Source organism: Typopeltis vanoorti, chromosome 6 (assembly GCF_054136105.1).
Source record: "Typopeltis vanoorti isolate ZY-2024b chromosome 6, IOZ_Tvanoo_1.0, whole genome shotgun sequence".
Taxonomy (NCBI): domain Eukaryota; kingdom Metazoa; phylum Arthropoda; class Arachnida; order Uropygi; family Thelyphonidae; genus Typopeltis; species Typopeltis vanoorti.
In genome coordinates, this window is record NC_143554.1 from 114,713,583 (window position 1) to 114,734,285 (window position 20,703).

The following is a 20,703-nucleotide window of genomic DNA, read 5'->3' on the forward strand; positions in this document are numbered from 1 at the left end:
ATTCTATAACACGCTACTGCATGCATAGAGGGATTCCATTGTAAGCATGTGCCCTAACTGTATGCGATTCCTAGTATTGTTTGAATTAACTGTACTGACGATGTCCTATGATACTTATGACATCATTAGGATATTATTAATTGTGTATGTTTAGTCATGAATGCTCCACAGATTTCATTATACAACAAAGTCTTTTTGTATTTTTAATTTATTTTTTGTATAGTCTACACAGTCTAGGACCAAACATGGAACTTTTCAAGCCACTTCAGGCCTCCAATAAGTGGGACAGTGGTCTCACACCAGGTGATGAAATTAATCTCCCAAAAGACCATTAAAAACATCCATGCCTATGGTGGGATTCGAACTCACAGCCTGTTGATTGAAGAACTAGTTTGCTAATGATGCAGCCAACCAAGGTTATGGTTCCTTTTGCCTTTATACAAAGAACCATAATCTCTTGGCTTCTGCATGCCAAGCTCCTCCTCCTCATTGCAATAATCTCCTGTTGTTCTTATCGTGATTGTGACCTTAAACTTAGTCTCTGTCCACCATCACTCCCAGATCTCATCTCTTCCACATCTTTCAAAATTTCTCCATTAATTATATACTCTGCATGCCAATCCTGCCTACCAAATTTCAAGATACTCACTTTGTGACATTAAACCGATAGCTCCACTCACTTGTTCACTCTCATACTCTTGAGATGCTCCTCTTAGGCCACAACATATGCTCTACTTCTCATAGTTCTTCCCTTCCCAGCTTTGCATTATCAGCAAACCTCTGCATATTTTGAGTTACTCATAATCCTTCTGAATATCATTAACATACAAGTTAAACAATAACTGGCCTGGCTGGCCGAGTGGTTAGCGTATCCACTCTCCAGTCAAAAGGCTGCAGGTTTGAATCCCGCCATGGGCATGGATGTTTGTGATTGTCTGTGAAAATGCTGGTGGTGGTCACCGATAGATGGCATTGGTGCAGATGCTGTTCGTTGTAGATGTTGTAGAGCAAGTGTCCTCCCTCGATGAGTCCATGAACTCCCTGCAGGTGTCATGTAATAATAATAATAATGGCCCCAAAATAGACCTTGCCTCCACTAGCGACTTTCCTCTTTTTGGGATCGCTCCTCCATGTGCAACTTGCTGATACCTATTTGATAGCTAGTCAGCTATCCAACTTACTAATCTCTTATTCAGTCCTATTCTGTTTCAGTTTAGTTACCAACTTCTGTGGTAATCTATCAAAAACCTCTAAAAGAACCAAGTATACCACTTTTACTGTTTATGTATCTCCCTTATCTAGTGAATTCATCACCTTGTAATACGTAAGCAGATTACGTAAATATAACCTCCTCTAACAGATCCATGCTGACCATCATAGAGAATACTGCTATTATCAACTGCTGCTGTTAATAACTGAATAAAAGTTAATTATTACTCATTATCTGTTTTCCTTTAAAACATGAGTGATAATCAGTCGTTGTTATAGAATTAACATTGAAGAGGTTTTTCTTAAAATGGTGGGAGATAGGGAAGAACAAGAGGTCATCCCTGAAAGCTGTATAAGGAGGATGTGAGCATGGGAGTGAGAAGCAGGTTTTTTGCTTGGTGAGTTGTGAATGATTGAAATGCAATTGCCTGAGAATGTGGTGTCTGCAGAGAATTGGAATTTGTTTAAGGCATGTATGAGTCTTAAGATTCTGTCTCTTAAGTGCCTATGTATGATAAAAGGGACCTCCCAGATCAGTCTGATTCCATAGGGGTCTTAGGATAATAATAGTAGTAATAATAATCAGTGCCTAAGTATTCATCCGAGCATAACATGAGACTCGCATAATCATTATATATAAACAGACATTTTATGTGAAAATGTTTTGTATATCTTGTTTCGTATGAAATTGATAATTTGTCTCTTGAATTTCAAGTTATATAAAATGTTACAATACTGATAATTCCAAAATGTATGCATTGTAATATATTGTGTGAATTTATTCCTTATAGCCTTCATGTTGAATGGTATTTGTATTGCTTGATATAACATTCTTTGTATAGATGTTTATCAAATACTGATAAGAAATTTTTAATATTGCAGAAAAGAAGAGAATAGAATGCTTTCTATTCTCTTCTTTTTATAAGTTGAGATTACATGGGTTCTGTCTCTTAGGATCCTTATGACACAAATGATGAAATGTTTCATCTTAATGCAGGCATAAAGATAAAGAAACTGATTAACAAGAGAGAATTTCCACCGCAGTCTTGATTTTAGGGCACATTTTTCTATCTTTGAAGAAAACTGCTATGTTTATCTCATCATGAAATAAAGGTAGGCTTAATTGCCTGTCAGGACACAGTATCTTGGCTGTATAAAAATCTAAATAATGCCATGGTAGATGGTTAATCCTATCTACAGATTCTGTATGCCTGCGCGTTTTGTATATTATTATTACTTGACACCTCCAAGGACTTATCACGGGAGGGCACACCACTCCTCTATAACTCGCTGGCTCCCTTACTTAATCCTCCAACTACACAACGTGGAAAGGCTTAGACGTTGGTTATACATATTTACTAAATAGCTTAAGGAAATTACAGTGTACAATAGAATATACATTAAAATAAATTTTAATACACTTCCAATATTTCGGTGACGTCACGTTGGCATTTTCACAGGAACTTAAAAACAAGACGTGCACGCAAGCACAACACACAGTAAATGAGGACGAAGCACGAAGCTATTCTTTCTCCTAAAAGTCCTGATAGTGCCCCCTAGCAGGCAATGTAGGTATTCTTGGCTGTTTGGGCTGAAGGTCTTCTGATGTAGGTTTCCCAAATTTGGGGCAGTCTCATGCAACCAAATTTGTTGAGGTTAGGATTGTTTCTTAGGGCTGAGACTGATTCCATGAATAGCCTTTCGTATTTGAATTTACTACGGTGTATTATTGTGGCTTCCTTCCACCGTATTCTATGGTGGGTATTCAGCACATGGTCTGCAAGACCAGAGTTGCTGTTGTCGTGACGTTGTTTTCTTCATGTTGTGTTCGAATCCGCCATCTTGTTACAAGTCACTTTCATAAAATAAAACACAACTAATTGTAAATTGATCACTAATCCAAGGGTAGAGAAATTTCTATTATACTGCACCACTCTATCCTTAGATAAGTCTGTATGAAATAGTAGGATCAATTCAAAGTTAGTTAGCAGTCCTTTCATTCATTTAGGCCGAAGTATTTATTTTCTTTCTGGGATTCCTGCTAGATTCGAATTTTTGTGAACGGTGCAGTAAAAAGAAATTCAGGCAAATACAATAGTTAGATTAACAAATGAAGCATTTAATATAGGTCATATAACACATACATAAATTTTACTTCTAATTCTTAATAGTAGTAACAAGTCAAACATTAAGTCAAGTTAATCACATTAGCACAATCTTCCAAGTCTTCACATGCACTTTCTTAGCTTCTGGATTACAAAGTTTCTACACTTAAATAAATATAATAGAACATCCAATCTAATCAGTTTTCACACATTTCTCAGTCATGCTATAAGTTCAAAGTATCACAGGCACTAATAGCTGAAAAATATCTTTCAAAAATTCTTATCTCCAACTCTCAATCACGAAGAGTTTCCACAGTTAAAGTTAGGTTAAGCATAGCGTAATTAACACACAATTCTTCAAGCAATGAAATAAAACACTATGAAAGACCTACCCGGAAATAGTTCCTAGTACATCAATTATGTTGTGAGCAAACCTTTGGAACTTATTTATCTTACTTAATAAAAACACATCTACAAGACTTATCCACGGTTATACTTAAAGCACTATCAAACGCACTTCAGAATTCTAGACTTCAATTACAGGGTACTTCAACTATTGTCGTTACCACTCATAAACTAATTAAACACCATGAGGTTCTTTTTAGGATAAATCGGAAATAAGCCACAATTCTAGAATAGCCGGGTTCATTCAGAATTCTTCCTTAAACATCCAGCTTTTTATTTTATCTGATTGTAGTATTAATTTCCTTTTCATTATTACTGCTGATTATACTTTCAGCTAACTATAAAGCTCGTTTCGTCCTTGCTCACTTATAAAAAAAATATCCACTCAGCTCCTACCCTTAAGAACCTTTTATTTACTTCTACTTCTCTAGTTTATCTCCTTGCTACCTTTTAGTTCCAAAATTCCGTTCCGACTCCTCTACTACGTATATATTTTCTCTTCTTATTTAGCCCACGCTCTCCTTCACTCGCGCTCGTTTATTTCACGAGTCTCTATGAACAACCGATAAACGTAAACATTCTCGCGAATGTTACATTAGGCTATACAACTACATTGAGTTATTACATAACATTAAGCTTTCGCAAAACAGGAATAATTAGAATATTTGCTTTTTAATAAATGCGTAGTTAAATTACAAATATAAGTTCTTATAATATTGACATAACAATAAATAAAATAGCTTAATATTTAATACAGAATCTTATTACTATTAACACATATCTTTGATTAAACAATTAAATATTAGATATAATTAAGGTAATTACATGATTTCAAATTATAATTTAAGTTATTTACATTAAATAATATTTACAAATGTAGCCTTTGTGATGGAAGATCATGTTGGATTCTGAAGCAAATAATAATTACTCTAATATCTACATAATCAGAATCCAACACTGTATTGGTGAAACCGGATGTAGTCCTTGTGTTCTTAAATTCTGATATTAGCTGTTCTGCCTGTTTGGCCAAAGTAGGACAACTTACAGCTGTAAGGGACCTGGTATACACCAGGCAGGTTTTTTTTTTGGGGGGGGGGGTCTTTGGTGGAGCAGATAAGGGATGCCAGCTTTCTATATGGTCTGTAACAAGAAGTCAGGTCATGTTTTTGTAGGATTTTTGTAATTTTTTCCGAAGTGATTCAGATGTAGGGAATGGTGACGGATTTAGAGTAATCCTTGTTGTGAAGGGGGGGGGTATTGGTTTCAATATTTTTTGGATTTTTTGGGAGGATAACCATTGGCTGAGAAAGCATTGAGAATGTGGTTTAGTGGTTAGGGCATTGTCATTTGAACAGATAAGTTTTAGCCCTGTTGTGTAGTGTCTTAATGACACCATACTGTTGTGAGGGGGATTGTTGGTGGATGTATCTGCCTGTGTGGTTGGGTTTTTCTATAAACTGAGAACACCAAGGTTCCATCAGGTTGGCAGGTGACTAGTGTGTCTAAGAAAGGAAGGCAATTGTTTTTCTCTTCTTCCTGGGTGAACTTGATTCTGGGGTGTTGGTTGTTTAAGTGTGTTAGGAAGGAGAGGAGTGCATCAGAGCCATGTGGCCCAATAGCGAATGCATCATTACCATAGTGAAGCCATATAGTTGGTTTTTGTGGGGCAGAGTTTAAGGCTTTCTCTTCAAAAGTCTTCATAAAAAAGTTGGCCAAGGGTGGGGAGAGTGGTGAACCCATGGCTGTCCCCTCTATTTGTTTGTAGAATTTTCCTTGCCAAACAAATTAGCCTGAGTTCATTGTGAACTGAAATAAGGCTGTGATATCAGGAGGAAATTTAGCTTAGATTAGCTCTAAGGATTCTTTGAGTGAGACATTTGTGAATAAGGAGGAGACATCAAAACTGATCATTAAGTCAGTGTGTTGGAGTGTAAGGTTTTCTATGCTGGCTTTGAAGTGGGCTGAGTTTTTTATGTGTGAAGGTGTGTTGCCAGTGCCAAGAAGTGACTCTCTTAAGGAGCCTGTGGAGTTTTCTAATTTGTGAGTTGGTGGGAATTGTACTTGATAGGGGGAGGTAAGTAGCCCGATCTAACAATAGAGCATTAAGCTTACCTGGTAATCCATTTGGTTAAGCAGTACTGTGGCATTCCCTTTATCAGCTTTGGTGATTATTTCCTTGTTTTTCTTTAATTCTTGCAGAGCTTTAAATTCCTTATTGGGCATGTTGGTTTTTGGTGGTTTTGCTTTGGTCAGAACACAAGCCAATTACAGTCTAATCTCGTTGGTGATGTGGTTTGGATGGTGTTGTATCTTGCCTTCAATTTGTATCATAATGTCTTCAGCAGGTATTCTTCTGGGTGCAATGGCGAAGTTGTGGCCATGTGAGAGAGTGTCGAGTGCTTCATGTTTTAAACTAAGTGAAGAAAGGTTGACTACCGTGTCGGTAGGAAGTTGTGATTTGGAGGTTGAGTTCTTTTTTTAAATTCTCAAACTTCCTGATGTGTCTATCTCATACATTTTTGTACAATTGCCGTCCTTTCTTAGACACACTAGTCACCCTCCAACCGGATGGAGCCTTGGTTTTCTCAGTTTATAGAAAACCCGCCCACACATGCAGATACATCCACCAACAATTCCCCCCACACACACAGACGCATAACAATATGGAGTCATTAAGACACTACACAACAGGACTAAACTTATCTGTTCAAATGGCAATCCCCTAACCACAGAACTAAACCACATTCTCAACACTTTTTCAGCCAATGGCTACCCCCCCCTCCAAAAAAAAAAAAAATCCAAAAAATATTGAAGGCAAGAAACACCCCCCCCTTCACAACAAGGATTACTCTAAATCCATCACCATTCCCTACATCTGAGGCACCTCGGAAAAAATTACATAAATCCTACAAAAACATGACCGAATCATATAGAAAACTGGCATCCCTTATCCACTAAACCAAAGACCAACCCCCCCCCCCTCTCCTAGACCTGCTGGGTGTATACCAGGTCCCTTGCAGCTGTAAGCTGTCCTACTTTGGCCAAACAGGCAGGACAGCTAATATCAGAATTTCAGAACACAAGTACTACATCCGATTTCACCAATATAGCCACTCTGATCTTTTAGACCATGCTCTACAAGGATTACTCTAAATCTGTTACCATTCCCTACATCTGAGGCACTTTGGAAAAATTTACAAAAACATGACGGACTTCTTGTTACAGATCATTTAGAAAACTGGCATCCCTTATCCACTCTACCAAAAAACCAACCTCCCCCCTCCGTAGACCTGACTGGTGTATACCAGGTCCCTTGCAACTGTAAGCTGTCTTACTTTTGCCAAACAGGCAGGACAGCTAATATCAGAATTTCAGAACACAAGGACTACATCCGGTTTCACCAATATAGCCCTGGTCTTGCAGGCCATGCTCTGGATACCCACCATAGAATACGGTGGAAGAAATCCACGATAATACACCGTAGTAAATTCAAATATGAAAGGCTATTCATGGAATCGGCCTCAGCCCTAAGAAACAATCCTAACCTCAACAAGTTTGGTTGCATGAGACTGCCTCAAATTTGGGAAACCTACATCAGAAGACCTTCAGCTGAAATGGCCAAGAATATCTACATTGCCTGCTAGGGGTCACTATCAGGACTTTTAAGAGAAAGAATAGCTTCCTGCTTTGTCCTCATTTACTGTGTGTATTGTGCTTACGTGCAGTGTCTTGTTTTTAAGTTCCTGTGAAAATGGCAACGTGATGTTGCTGAAATATTGGAAGTGAATTAAAATTTATTTTAATGTATTTTCTATTGTACGTTGTAATTTCCTTAAGCTATTTAGTAACCATTACTACCATGAACACATCACACCCTCTACTGTCCACCACCGTCAGTATCGTCTATCAATTGTGTATTCTCATGGCTGATTTGCCTGTATGACAGATGGCTAACTCCCCTTCACTTAAATCCTTTATGAACATTTGTAGTATCCTAGATAGGGTATGAACCGTGGGATATGACTGAAGAACTTTATGAAATAAAACTAATATTCTCTTATAGTAAACACTTCTCATCTGTTTTACTGAAGGTACAGAATTGTTCAGTTAATGAAGTGTGATTCTGAAGTGAAGATAGAGCTGTGTTTAGGCTTATATGTTGATTCTTCAGCATTGTATATTGTTTAAGGAAATTAACAATGTAGACTTTGATAATAACTAAAAATATTTAATTATTTCTTCCTATATTTCGCTGAAGTTAAATCGCCGAGTATTAAATGTGCACACAGGCACACGTTACTAACAAAGATGAAAACAGGAGAGATACAGGAAGACTGAAGTCCTCTAATTATGCTACCTATTGGCTTTGGTTGTGTGTTCTAGGCATTGGGCACGCTGTCTGTGGATAAGCGTTTTCCATGTGAGGGACAGTCTGATACAACTATATTTGTTTAGGTTGAGATAACTGGTAAGAGCTGCATCAGATTCAAGGAATATCAAAGCAAATTTAAGTTCGAGAGGCTTTTCCTCGAATCTGCTGCAATTCTTACCAACTATCCCAACCTCAACAAATATGGTTGTATCAGAATGCCCCCATAATGTAGGACTTTAGGTCTTCCTGTATCTCTCTCCTGTTTTCATCTTTGTTATTAAAGTATGCTTGCATGCATATTTTTAATACCAGTATATTAATCCCTGAAGATGCCAATTTAACTTTAGCAAAATATAGGAAGTAATGATTAAATATTTTTAGTTATTATCAAGTCCACATTGTTTATATGGACTTGATAATAACTTAACTATCCATATCATTTATTAAAATGATATGGATAGTTGTGCTAATTATTATGTTTTTTTTAGCAGGTTTCCAAAACAATTGTTTCCTTTTAATTTTCTTCTAAATTTAAGGTTTTTAAATCCAAGTGTAATTTATATTTTGTTTAATTTAACATAAATAAAAATTCCTCCTCTAATGTTGAAAAGCCAAACGACTATTTTTTTTCTGGCGAGGTTAATAAGAAAACAATAAGGGATTTTTATCCCTTTAACCTCCTCTAATGTGTTTCATTTCCCAAAGGGAGCAGGTAAGGTAATTTTATTCTAATTTTTCTGGAGATAAGGAAGCCAATCCCCACCCTCAGCCATTATTGATAGATAGCTCAAAGCTCTGAGTGATTTCATAGCCATCATGTTGAGGACAGCACTCCCCCCCCCCCATCTTGTGGTCCCTAACCTGACACATTACTGTCTGAAACATAAGTTCTACGGTCAGTTTTATTCAGTTGCAGTATATTAAAAACCCAAATTTCCAAAGGGAAGAAACTACTTGCCTATGCCAAAGATCAATTAACTCTAGAACAGCTGGAAGAGAAAAAAAAAAGTCTAAAAAAATTCCTCCTCTCAGTGACTAGAATCGAACTTAAAGCAGTTTTTCTTCTGATTGTCCAGTAAAAAAAAAAACTGCGCTAAGTTCAATTCTAGTAATGGTACTCTTTTCCTTCTTCCCAGTGAGTTCCATGTTTAGTTGATCTTAGGTACAGGCAAGTAGGGTTCCCCTCTTAGAAACTCAGGCTTTTAACTCCCTAACAAGAATATTAACTGCAGAGCTGACACCATTTCAGGCAATTCTTACCTATGAATAATGATATCTATGAAATCACATATAGTGATTTCATAGATATCGAAAGCTGAAAAACTGTCTTCTGCATCATTACCAGAATTTGTTGTGTTGTCTTCACAATTTGCCAATGTATCCTCTAAATTTTAGTCACTCCAAGATCTCTTATTTTCTCCACCAAGAGTAAATTCTACAACCTGTATTTGTTTTCTAAATTTTAAAACCTTACATTTTGCAACACTGAACTGGCATCTCACTCTTGTGTCCATTCACTCAGTATATTCAAGTCTACTTGTAAGGCCACAACATCTACTCTACTCCTCATAATTCTTCCCAACTTTGCATCATCTACAAGCAACTGAATATCTCCATTCAAATCTTTCCCAATTCATTGACACATAAGTTAAACAGCAACGGCCCTAAAACAGACTCCTGAGGCACACCACTAGTGATTTTCCCCTTCAGAGATATTGCCTTCCCCCCATACAGAACTTGACATGATGACATCTTTGATGGGAAGCATGGATTTGGTAAAGGGAGGTTATGTTTTGTAATCTTACTTATAATAATAAGTAATAAGTTGCCACTGGATGAAGGAAATGGATACACAGTGAAATACTTAGATTTTGATAGACCTTTGTGATAGATTACCAGATCATAAGTTGAGAGTCAAACTAGAGGAATGAGATTGGATATTAGACTAATGCATTAGATATTGGATTAGTCTAATATCCGCTATAACATCAACTTGGAAAATCATTTTCTTGTTAATGACACAAATTCTGAACGAGCCTTTAAATTCCAGTGCGAGCTGAAGAACTGTGTGTCTGGATGCGAGCTGCATTTTATGCGATTTTAGGTTTATTTTAATTCATTGCTTTGGTTTTATGCTGTTTTAGAAAATTATGGAATGTATCCCTAATTTTTCAATGTAGGTTAGACCTTTTTGTGCAATTTTTTTGTGTTTTTCTGTGGAACGTATCTACTGCATAAAAAGAGACCCGACTGTAGTAATAAAAAGATTTTTTTACTAATTTTTATAGTATATATCTTCATAAGAGAGCAAATGTGAGCTTTATTAAATAAAGCAGGTATTGATTTTTTTTTCTTGATGAGTACGATTATTATTAAATGTACACAGTGACAACTATCAATAGCTTTAGTTAGCATGAACTGTTATTTCTATATTTTATTTTGATTGTTAATGCTAACATAATTCATAGACATGATTAAATGACTACATATCGTAAATTGTATTTTCTGATGAAAACACAGCAAGTATCTCACATTCTGATGTGATGAGATACTTATCATGAACTATTAGTGGTTTTTATTAAATTCTTTATTTTCTTTACATGTGTAGTTATTTAATCATACATTTTATCTTGGTTAGTCATCTCAAATGCTTATTTGATAGTATTCATATGGTTGATCTTAGATTATTTAACATTTGATTTTGTAAAATTTATTAGTTAGAAGTTAATTTTTAGTTTAAAAAAAAAAAAATTCAAAACTTCTTTTTCTTGAAGGGAAACCAATCTGAAATGCAAACAGGCATTGCCAGAAAGTGCAGAACTTGGAGATAACAACTACAGTTTAGGTTCATTTAATGGTAATAGTATATTATCTGTTTCATTTTTTAAAATGATTTTAAGTACAGTTAACGTACACTATAGCCAACATAATTATGGAAAAGTCTTGGCTTAGGCTGAGATGGTTTTGTGCCCCCCCCCCCCCCCCCCCCCCCCCATGAAAGGTTATTAGTAATGTGCCGCCACAGGGTGAGCTAAGGATTTTTGTCATTATGAATTTTTTTTTTTTTTTTTTTTTTTTTTTTTTTTTTTTTTTATATCTATCTTTATATAATCTTGAAACTCTGCTCTAGAAACCAAACACGGGACTTTTTCAAACCACTTCAGGTCCCCAGTAAGTGGGGCAGTGGTCTGAATGCCATTAGTCCCCCCCCCCCCTAAGTAGCAGTGTACATTGTGAAATTGTGATAGCTAAAACCTTGACTTATCCTTCCCATTCCTTAATTTTTTTGCTGTAACTTACAAAATTTTGATTATATCAATGCCTTTGCAGCTGTTTACAATAAAAATTGCATTTAGCTTCTGAGACATTTTCAAATTTTAAACAAAGTGCTAATCAATTTTATGTAGTAATTCTCATAGCACTCTCAACACCTATATTTTGATCCGATTGTTTTTAGTACCCAATCTATGTAAAAATTTAAGTGCCTCTGTAGTGTGGTTGGAAGAATGGGACTTTGTGCCTTTCATTTGGAAAAGACTAAGTTCAGTTCTATCATGAGAAGAGGAATCTTTATATGGACTATTTTAGGAAATGACCAACTGAAAGTCAGAACTTATTTCATGCTGAGACAGCAGGGCTTCTTCTCTGGAAACTCAAGTTTTTTAATTCATCTACAGGTGAATCAGCTAGAGAACACATGTAATTAACAGACAAAAATATTACTATTAGTGGTCAATATGTGTAATGTGATCTCCTGAAGAGTGATAAATTTAGAGAGAAAACTATAGCTGGGGTTCTTCAAACAAAGGTAATAGCGGAAAATTATGACTGCTGGACACAGAGGATTGGCAGCAACCCATAAGAGCACACAAAATGGCAGCAAAAAAAAGTATACAGATTCCAACAATAATGGGAGACATGTAAGAAGAGAACTAAAAGCACATAATTGTGGATGTTCATTTTTGCAATTTAACATTTAAATTTCGAAATGTTAGGATATATAATCATAACATTTCATTTAAGGGTCAAAGCTAAGTGTATAGAGGATTTGAGAGGAGACCTCCACATAGCCTTTAAAGGAATGCAGAGAACCGACCAGAGCTTCTCACCTAATGTCCAATCCTCACCTTCTTGTGGTGCACCCTGTTGAGTTATCTACTTGGATACTGAACAAATGCGGATGGGCTGGCAATTTGGGATTTAGCCGACCAAATTGTATTCTTATTGGTTAAATCAAAATAAAAAATGATGGTACGACATGACAAAATTTCATGCTGGCTGGGGCATCACCCGGTTAAACAAGGCCCCCGTTCTTTTCGCCAGGGAACAAGGGCGAACAGCGAAAAGTCAGCTACTGGAACAAATCTGAAAACAAACCCCAACTCAACATCACCAGAGTTAAAGATCGGTACTATCAACATAAGAAGCCTGAATGGCAAAGAAATGGAGCTAGCTGAGGAATTAGATAAGTACCAGATCGACATAATAGGGGTGACTGAAACAAAAAAGACCAAAACTGGTGAGATCTTTCCAAGCAATAAATACAAAATGTTATATTCAGGAAATGACAATCAAGGAAAAGGAGTAGCCATAGTATTCAACACAAAATACGAGTCTAATCTTCTTGAATGGCAGTCAGTATCAAGTAGAGTAATGTGGACAAATATGAGAATGGGGAACTGGACAATGAGACTTATTTGTGCCTATGGTCCCACAGAAGGTTCTACTAAGGTAGAAGTGGAGGAATTTTTGAGGCTTTAGAAAAAGCAACTGACACAATGAAAAAGGAAAAGTTGGTCCTTGTTGGGGATCTAAATAGCAGAGTAGGAAATGATTGTGAGACATGCAAAAATATTTTGGGAAAATTTGGAGAAAAGAGCAAAGCTAATAATAATGGCAAATACCTGTTGGATTTCTGCTCAGGACATGGACTGGTTATTACTAACACCATATTCCAACATAAAAATGTGCACAAATTCACATGGAAAGAAGAGGCAAGAAATAAGAAAAGTCTCATTGACTATGTTATTGTTGATAGTGATGTTTTCTCCCTTGTGCAGGACACCAGAGTGTACAGAGGATTTGAAATTGGAAGTGATCATTATTTAGTCTTGAGCAGGATAAAATTGATTTTCATATTGAAAATAATAACATGTAAGAAAGTTTTAAAGGGAATAAAAATTGAGCAGCTCTCAGATGTGAACTGTAGACTAAAATACACAAAGATTATTGAAGAAAAAATGAAAGAGTTTGAGAACAGGAATCAAACCTTGGAGATTCAGTGGCAAACTCTGAAGAAAACATTGATTGATTCTGCCAGAGAGGCATGTGGTGAGGTTGTCTGTAAAGATAAAAAAATCAGAACTCCCTGGTGGACACAGGAAGTTAAAGAACCAGTGAAGGAAAAGAAGAAAGCATATCAAAAGTTCCTGTCAAATAAGTCATCTTGTGCTCTTAGAGAATATAGAGACAAATGCAAGAATGCTAAACACTGTGTAAAACTAGCTAAACAAAAGTCATGGGAGGACTTTGGCAAGAATATAGAAAATAAATATCAAGAAGGTGGCAAAATATTCTGGAGGTTGTTGAAGAAGCTTAAGAATGGAGGAAAGAGTGCTGTTAAAGGAATTAGAGATGATAAAGGTGACATGAAAACGGGACAAAAAGATATCCTTGAAGTATGGAGTAATTACTTTGAAAAACTGCTAAATGAAACAAGCAGTAATGACAGCACAGTGATAAAAAAAACACTGACCAGGCATGCAGTCAGGAATACATATCCATACTTGAAGTAGAAAAAGCCATCAAAGGCTTGAAATGTGGAAAGGCAGCAGATGATATTTGACCAGAAATGCTGAAGTATGGTGGTATAAGAGTCTTACAGTGGCTGCACTGCATAGTTCAGAAAGCCTGGACAGAGGGACGAATTCCCGATGATTGGGGTAGAGATCTCATAGTACCCATATATAAAAAGGGAAATAAAACTGAATGTGAGAATTACAGAGGTATTTCCCTACTGAGTGTTCCTGGTAAAATATATGTAAGTATACTTGAGAAACGGTTGAGAAGAATTGTGGAAGAAAAGCTTGGTGAAGAACAAGCTGGATTCGGGCCAAATAGAGGCTGTCAGGATCAGATCTTCACTTTACAACAAATAGTCGAGAAAGCATGGGAATATAACAAAGATCTATATTTAAGTTTTGTCGATTTGGAAAAGGCATATGACAAGGTGCCAAGAGAGAGAAGCTATTCAATACGCTGCAGTTATATGGTGTCAGTGGGGCATTATATGAAGCAATACTTAGTCTTTATTTGAGTTGTAAGTCAGCTGTTAGAATTGAAGGAAGTACAGGAAGATGGTTTAATGTTAAATCTGGTGTGAGACAAGGATGTACATTATCCCCTCTGTTATTCATTATCTATATGGATCACATTATGAAGGAAAGTGGTATTAAACATGATATCAAACTTGGAGATGTTAATGTAGCTCTTTGCTTTATGCGGATGATGTTATACTTCTAAATAAATCCGCTACAAGTCTGCAAGATTCTCTGACTAAATTGAATAGCTGTTGTAATAGATATGGTATGAAGGTCAGCAATAAAAAGACAAAGACAAAGAAAATAGGCAGAATCATTGAAAATGTCAACTGTGTTGTGAATGGAGAACCTGTGGAACAAGTAAAACATTTCAGCTATTTAGGCACGATTTTTACTGAAGATGGTAAATTAAATATAGAAATAGACAACAGAATCAGCAAAGCTGGTATGGTTGGAAGTCAATTGAATAAATTCATATGGAATAAAAGAGAAATTAGTCGGAACACTAAATTAGCTGTATAGAAGACAGTGTTCAAACCAGTTTTAAATTATGGATCTTAGAGCTGGGTCAGAAGTAAAACACTTGACCAAAGACTAGAGACCACAGATATGAGAGTCCTGAGAAAGATTATAGGCGTGAACAGATGGCATCAATGGCAATATCATATTAAAAACGAGAATATTAGGAAAGAACTTGACATTGTCAACATCCAGGAATGTGTTAGCAGAGCTAATCTCAGGTGGTGTGGTCACTTAAACAGAATGGGCGAGGAAAGATTAGAAAAACAAGTGTTCTCTGCCAGGTTGGCAGCAAAATGACCCAGAGGAAGACCAAGATATAGGTTAATTGATACGGTACAAAGTGCTTTAGACGATAGAAATATAAGATCTGATAATGTTGGAGTCTTGACAAGTAACAGACTGATTTGGAGGAAAATTGTAGATAGGAAATTAATAATGATGTAATTTTTTTCATGTAATACTATCATATCCTGTACACCCCTTGAGGGTACATGGCAGGAATTTGATGATGATGATGAAGAAAATTTGTGCAATCAAAATTCCAATGCTATTGCATCATTTACTTTGAATATTCTTTCTCTCTTATTTTTTTATTCTTTTTGCTATATCCAACAGAATTTGGATGTTTTCATCCATATCAGTATGAATTTTTTTATGCTTCTATCAGTACAAAAATAAAACAATCTCAGTAATAGCCCTGAGATAAAATCTGAAATTTTTTTGTTCAAATAATACAGTATTAAATATGAAATTATATGATAATAAAATAATCTAATTTAATCCTTTTGGATGTTCAGAGTTGAAAATACTTCATAATAATTGTTAGCTACTAATATTTGAAAATCTACAGTGCGTGGGAGGAACTAAATTAAGGGCTAGTTAGTATGCTCCAGGTTGAGTGTGTGTGTGTGAGATAAGCCTAACAGACTTGCTAAATTAATTTGGTGGGAGATAATTGAGTGTTGGAGGTGATAAATCTAGGAGGCCCAGGATTGATTAGGTTCTAAAGCCACAGAAAGAAAAAGAAAAGACAAGTTGTTCAAGATGCCATAGTTATGCAACTGAATGTCAGTACCTGCTTGGGTATATGAAGGAGAGAGAAGGCCAGTCTTTTTCCAATAAATTAACTAGTGGAAAAAGACTGGCCTTCTCTCTCCTTCATACTTTTTTGCTTGTCTTTTATGTGAATTTTATTAAAAAAAATTAACATCTTCTGGTACTAATTAGTAGCTGTAAAAATGATAAGATTATTTTATTTATAATCTAGTGATTTGTATAAATTGATGTTAGATGTGGTCTATTAAGCTTAACAGATGCTATTTGTGCTTGTTTTGCCTTGAGTATTTTCATATAGTGTATAAATACTTAACTTTCTTTGAAAAATTAAATGTAATATATCAGTGTTCCCTGCTACTTATTACATTCACTCACCACACACTTTGAGAAAAACCTGGACCTGAGAGGAGAGGGTTCATCCTTGGAATCTAAATAAGGATGTAGTAAACTGAGTATTGTCTAAGCTGATTGGTTAGTTGATTTGAATATATGACCAGAGAAACTTGGAATATTGAGGTCAGTGTATTATATTTGTTAATTGTATTCTTATGGCTAGTTTGCCTATTTTTCCAAAATTAAAAATCTATTACTGTCTCTGGAATCCAGATGACAATATTTGCATGTTAGTACTGATATGATCTTATCTTAGCAGTAACTTATAGGAATAACTTTATCTCTACAAATTAGTATTATTTTCAAAATTGCAGTTACCCAGTATGATGATAATCACTTTAAGAGTTTGGCCTTAGTGGTGTGCTGGAGCTAGCTTGCGGGAACCGATTTGTTAAATTTTTTAAGAATTTTGCAAGCTAGTTGTTAAACCTGCAATGACTATAAACTCTGGAGCAGTATGCATTTCAGTCCACATTGGCATTTTGGTGATAAGCTTACTTACATAATATAGTAATACAAAAAATCCAGTTGGGGGCACACTTCTTTTGGCATTCTGTGTGTTTCCTTTCCCCAGTCTCTTTCCTGTGCAGCAGCCTGCATAGGAATTATCTCCATTAATAATAGTTTTACAGGAATGTTATTTTTCCAACAAACATCCCATTTTTTTACCAGGACTGTTTCTTAAGGTAATGACATTCTTGTCTTTATCGGGAAAAGATTTTGCATTTCTAGAATTGTTCATGAGCCTCCATGGCTCAGTTTGTTTTGATGGAGTCCTTTGGCTAGAAAGACCTGGGTTCAAATCCTGTCTATGACATGAAGAACTCTTATGAGGGTTTTTTTTAGTTAAAGGTGAGTTAGTTGGTCTCATGCTAAGTTTTCCTGGAAACTTGGTTTTTGATCTCTCAAAACACAGCTCTGTAAACACACGTATCTACAGACATAGATATTGACTTTTAGCAAAGCTGATTCCTTCAATGTTGAGTTGGCAAATCTGGAAATTAGCACCTAGTTTTCTCTTCTTTTCTTGTATCCAGCACAAGAGCATTGAAGTAACAGAAGATATTCTCACAAATGACCTTAGAACCAGTGGGGGAATATTTTCATAAATGGAGACTAACACCAAACCTCAATAAGACCGAGTTAGCTCTTTTCACCTAAACACCAAATTAGCAAATAGGAAACTCCAGGTTTTAACAACACAATACTGCAGCACCAAGATTTCCCTAAATATCTGAGTGTTACCCTGGACAGAACACTATCTTTCAAAATACATCTGGAGAATCTCTCTTTAACGATTAGAACCCGTAATAACATCATACAAAACCGTGTGGTTCTACATGGGGTTCCTCTGCTATTACACTGCGATACTCCATGTTGCCCTTAGTCTACTCTGCGGCAGAATATTGTTCATCAGTATGGCTAAACAGTCCTCATATCAAGAAAATTGACACACAAATAAATGTAGCAATGAGGACAATAACAGGTTGTGTTAAATCCCCCCCCCCCTCTACTGGCTTCCAACTTTGAGCAATATTGCACTACTGAACTTACGCAAACAAAATGCTCTAGTAAAAGAATACAAAAAAATAAACAACAATCCCCTGTTGCCAATACATGAAGACCTCCCATATATAAACATGAATCGCCTTAAATCCCGAAGGTCTCCACTAATACTGGCTGAAGAACTAGTCGATAGCAATTTTAATGTTAATTCGAAATGGCTAGAAACTTGGAAAAAAAATCGCCACCAGACTTAAACAAGTATATCCTTCCCAACCAAAATCTGAATGGGATTGAGCTTCCACGTCACCTATGGAAAAGCCTAAATAGGAAATGCACAGGACATGGTATCTGTGCAGACAGCTTATACAAGTGGGGAAGATCACTATCTGGCACATTGTGGAGAGCTGTAGCATAAGAGCCCACCCTGGTGACCTGAGAGACTTTTTTTGAGGCAGATCCTTCAGCTCTTGATTGGTTATCTGAACTAGACTTAAAATTTTAGACTTATATTTGTATATGTGCATTACTTGTTTCATTTTTATTGTCTGCACAAATATGTATTTATATATTCTGATGTCATGTGTCTTTATTATGCCATACGCTAAATAAATAAATACAGACATAGAATACTTTGAACAAGGAAGAAAATAGGAAACCACCCTGTTCCATAATAATTCCATAGTAAAAGTTATAAGGGCAAATTTCAAACTGAGGAAATGGACAATGAAACTTATTTCTGCCTATGCTCCCACTGAAGGTTTGTCTAAGGAAGAAGTGGAGGGATCTTTTTGAATTATTAGAGCAGGCAGCTGACAAAGAAAATGCAGAGTGGTACTCATTAGAGATTTAAACAGCAGAGTAGCAAGTGAATCATGCCAGACATGATTAGGAGTGTGTGGACTAGATTTTTATACTTGGAGAGTGGTAAGTAAAATGGATTGCCAGAATTAGTTGAGTGCCCTGACAGTGAATGAGTTTAAAGAAAGGTTGAAAGGTATTGTGTATAAAGGTTGGTTGTGGGTTTTCACAATGAGTCTTCTGACTCCATGGAGATAACCTGTATAATAATAATAAATAAAACAAACAAAAAATCATATTGTTTTAATCCTATATCAAAGCATGTGCATGTGAAGTCATGCATTTGTACAGTCTTCATGTACAAATGCATGACTACACACAAACTTTCTTTTTGTGCAGTCATGCATTTGAATTAAAACAAAAATGTAATTTGTCTGTTATAATTTGCACAACTAGGCTGTGATGCCAGATTGTTTTTATGCAGTTGCGGGAAATAACAAAAAGTGTCTCATTACCACTGAGAAAATCCTGTATATAACACTATTATAATGGCCATGTAGAGAATAACAATTTTTGTGAAAACTAACTTCTATGGCATTGCTCTCCTGGTCAGTTTGTCTGGGTTAGCATATGCTCTGTGAACAACTGACCTGGTTCAAATCCAGCCATGGTTATAAACGTTGGTCATTGCTTGAAGGTGGGAAGTGAATTTTATTATCTAGTATGAGACTACAGTCTCACTTATTGGAGACCAGAAGTGGCTTGAAAAAGTTTCATGCTTGATCTCTTTAGAGTAAGATTTCTAGATGATGTAAAAAAGAAAAAAAACAAAAATATATAAAATTACTAAAGATAGAAAATATAATCTTAGCCCATGTTTGTAGCTGGTATAAATTGGAGAAATATGATGCTTCCCAATCAGTGCAACTCTTTCTGGGTGAATTGGCTGCGAGAAGGGAACTAACAAAGTTTGAAAGAAGCATTGTGATAGAATGCCATGTTGCAGGCCTGTGTTTGGCAAATTGTTGACAAGTTGGGCCATCCCAGGACAACAATCGGTGATATCATACTGAAATGGAAGTACAGGGAGTGAACTGCAAGTGCTACCCACAGTGGATGACATGCCACATTTACCGAATGTGACTGTAGGGTATTATGAAGCATAACATGTGAAAACTGTTCAGCCAAGATATCGAATGCAGAGTTCTGGGCATCAACTGGAACACGTGGAAAGATATGTGTTCCACATATCTGCACAAAACCATTCCAAAAGGCTCACAACATGAGTTTTCATAGTAAGACTGCAATATGCAAGCCCCACATTACCTGAACCAATATGCAGCATCATCTTCGGTGGTGCAGAGAGCATGTGCAGTTGGAATGTGGAAGCTGGGAAAAACAGTGTTATGTAGCGATGAATCATGCTACACCCTCTACCAAGCAGATGGATGGGTGTGACGAATGCCCAGGGAACATCTCTTACCAGAGTGCGTAAACCCCAACTATAAAATTCAGATGTGGCAGTGTGATTGTATGGTCTTCTTTTTCCCGATTTGGCCTTGGACTTCTGTTTGTGTGCCATGAACATTTTCTCCAGAATGTTCAGATATCTTTTGTGGCATTTCTACAGAACTGATCATTGTGTTTCAGCAAGACAATGCACCATGTCATAAGGCTGCTGCTGTGACTGCATGGTTTGTGTACATGAGCATCACACTTGACTGGCCTCCACTCCACAGAGCCCTGATCTCAACCCTATTGAACATGTATGGGATTGACTGGAATGTCAGGTGATGTCGAGGGACATCTGCCCCACAACAGTCCAGGACCTCATTACATGTCTAAATGATCCAAAATTTCCATTGATCACTATCATATGCTTGGGAAAAGTATGCCGTGTAGCAATCCTATCCAAGGTAGAATTGCTGCAGTCATTGCAGCAAAAGGAGGTCCTACATCTTATTAAGGTGGGTGCACCATACTGTTTGTTCCTCACACTATGGTGTGCATCGACTTC

At 36.4% G+C, this 20,703-nt stretch overlaps 1 protein-coding gene across 3 annotated transcripts in view; it reads left to right on the forward strand.

The window, feature by feature from the left end:
• Nucleotides 1-20,703, forward strand: part of LOC150105831 (phospholipid-transporting ATPase ID-like) — a 311,509-nt gene that overhangs the window by 113,527 nt on the left and 177,279 nt on the right. For all 3 annotated transcript variants that reach the window (XM_090394368.1, XM_090394369.1, XM_090394370.1), the window contains one exon: nt 10,866-10,948. In XM_090394368.1, the coding sequence (XP_090250494.1) occupies nt 10,866-10,948 (83 nt within the window). The remainder of the gene's footprint in view (nt 1-10,865; nt 10,949-20,703) is intronic.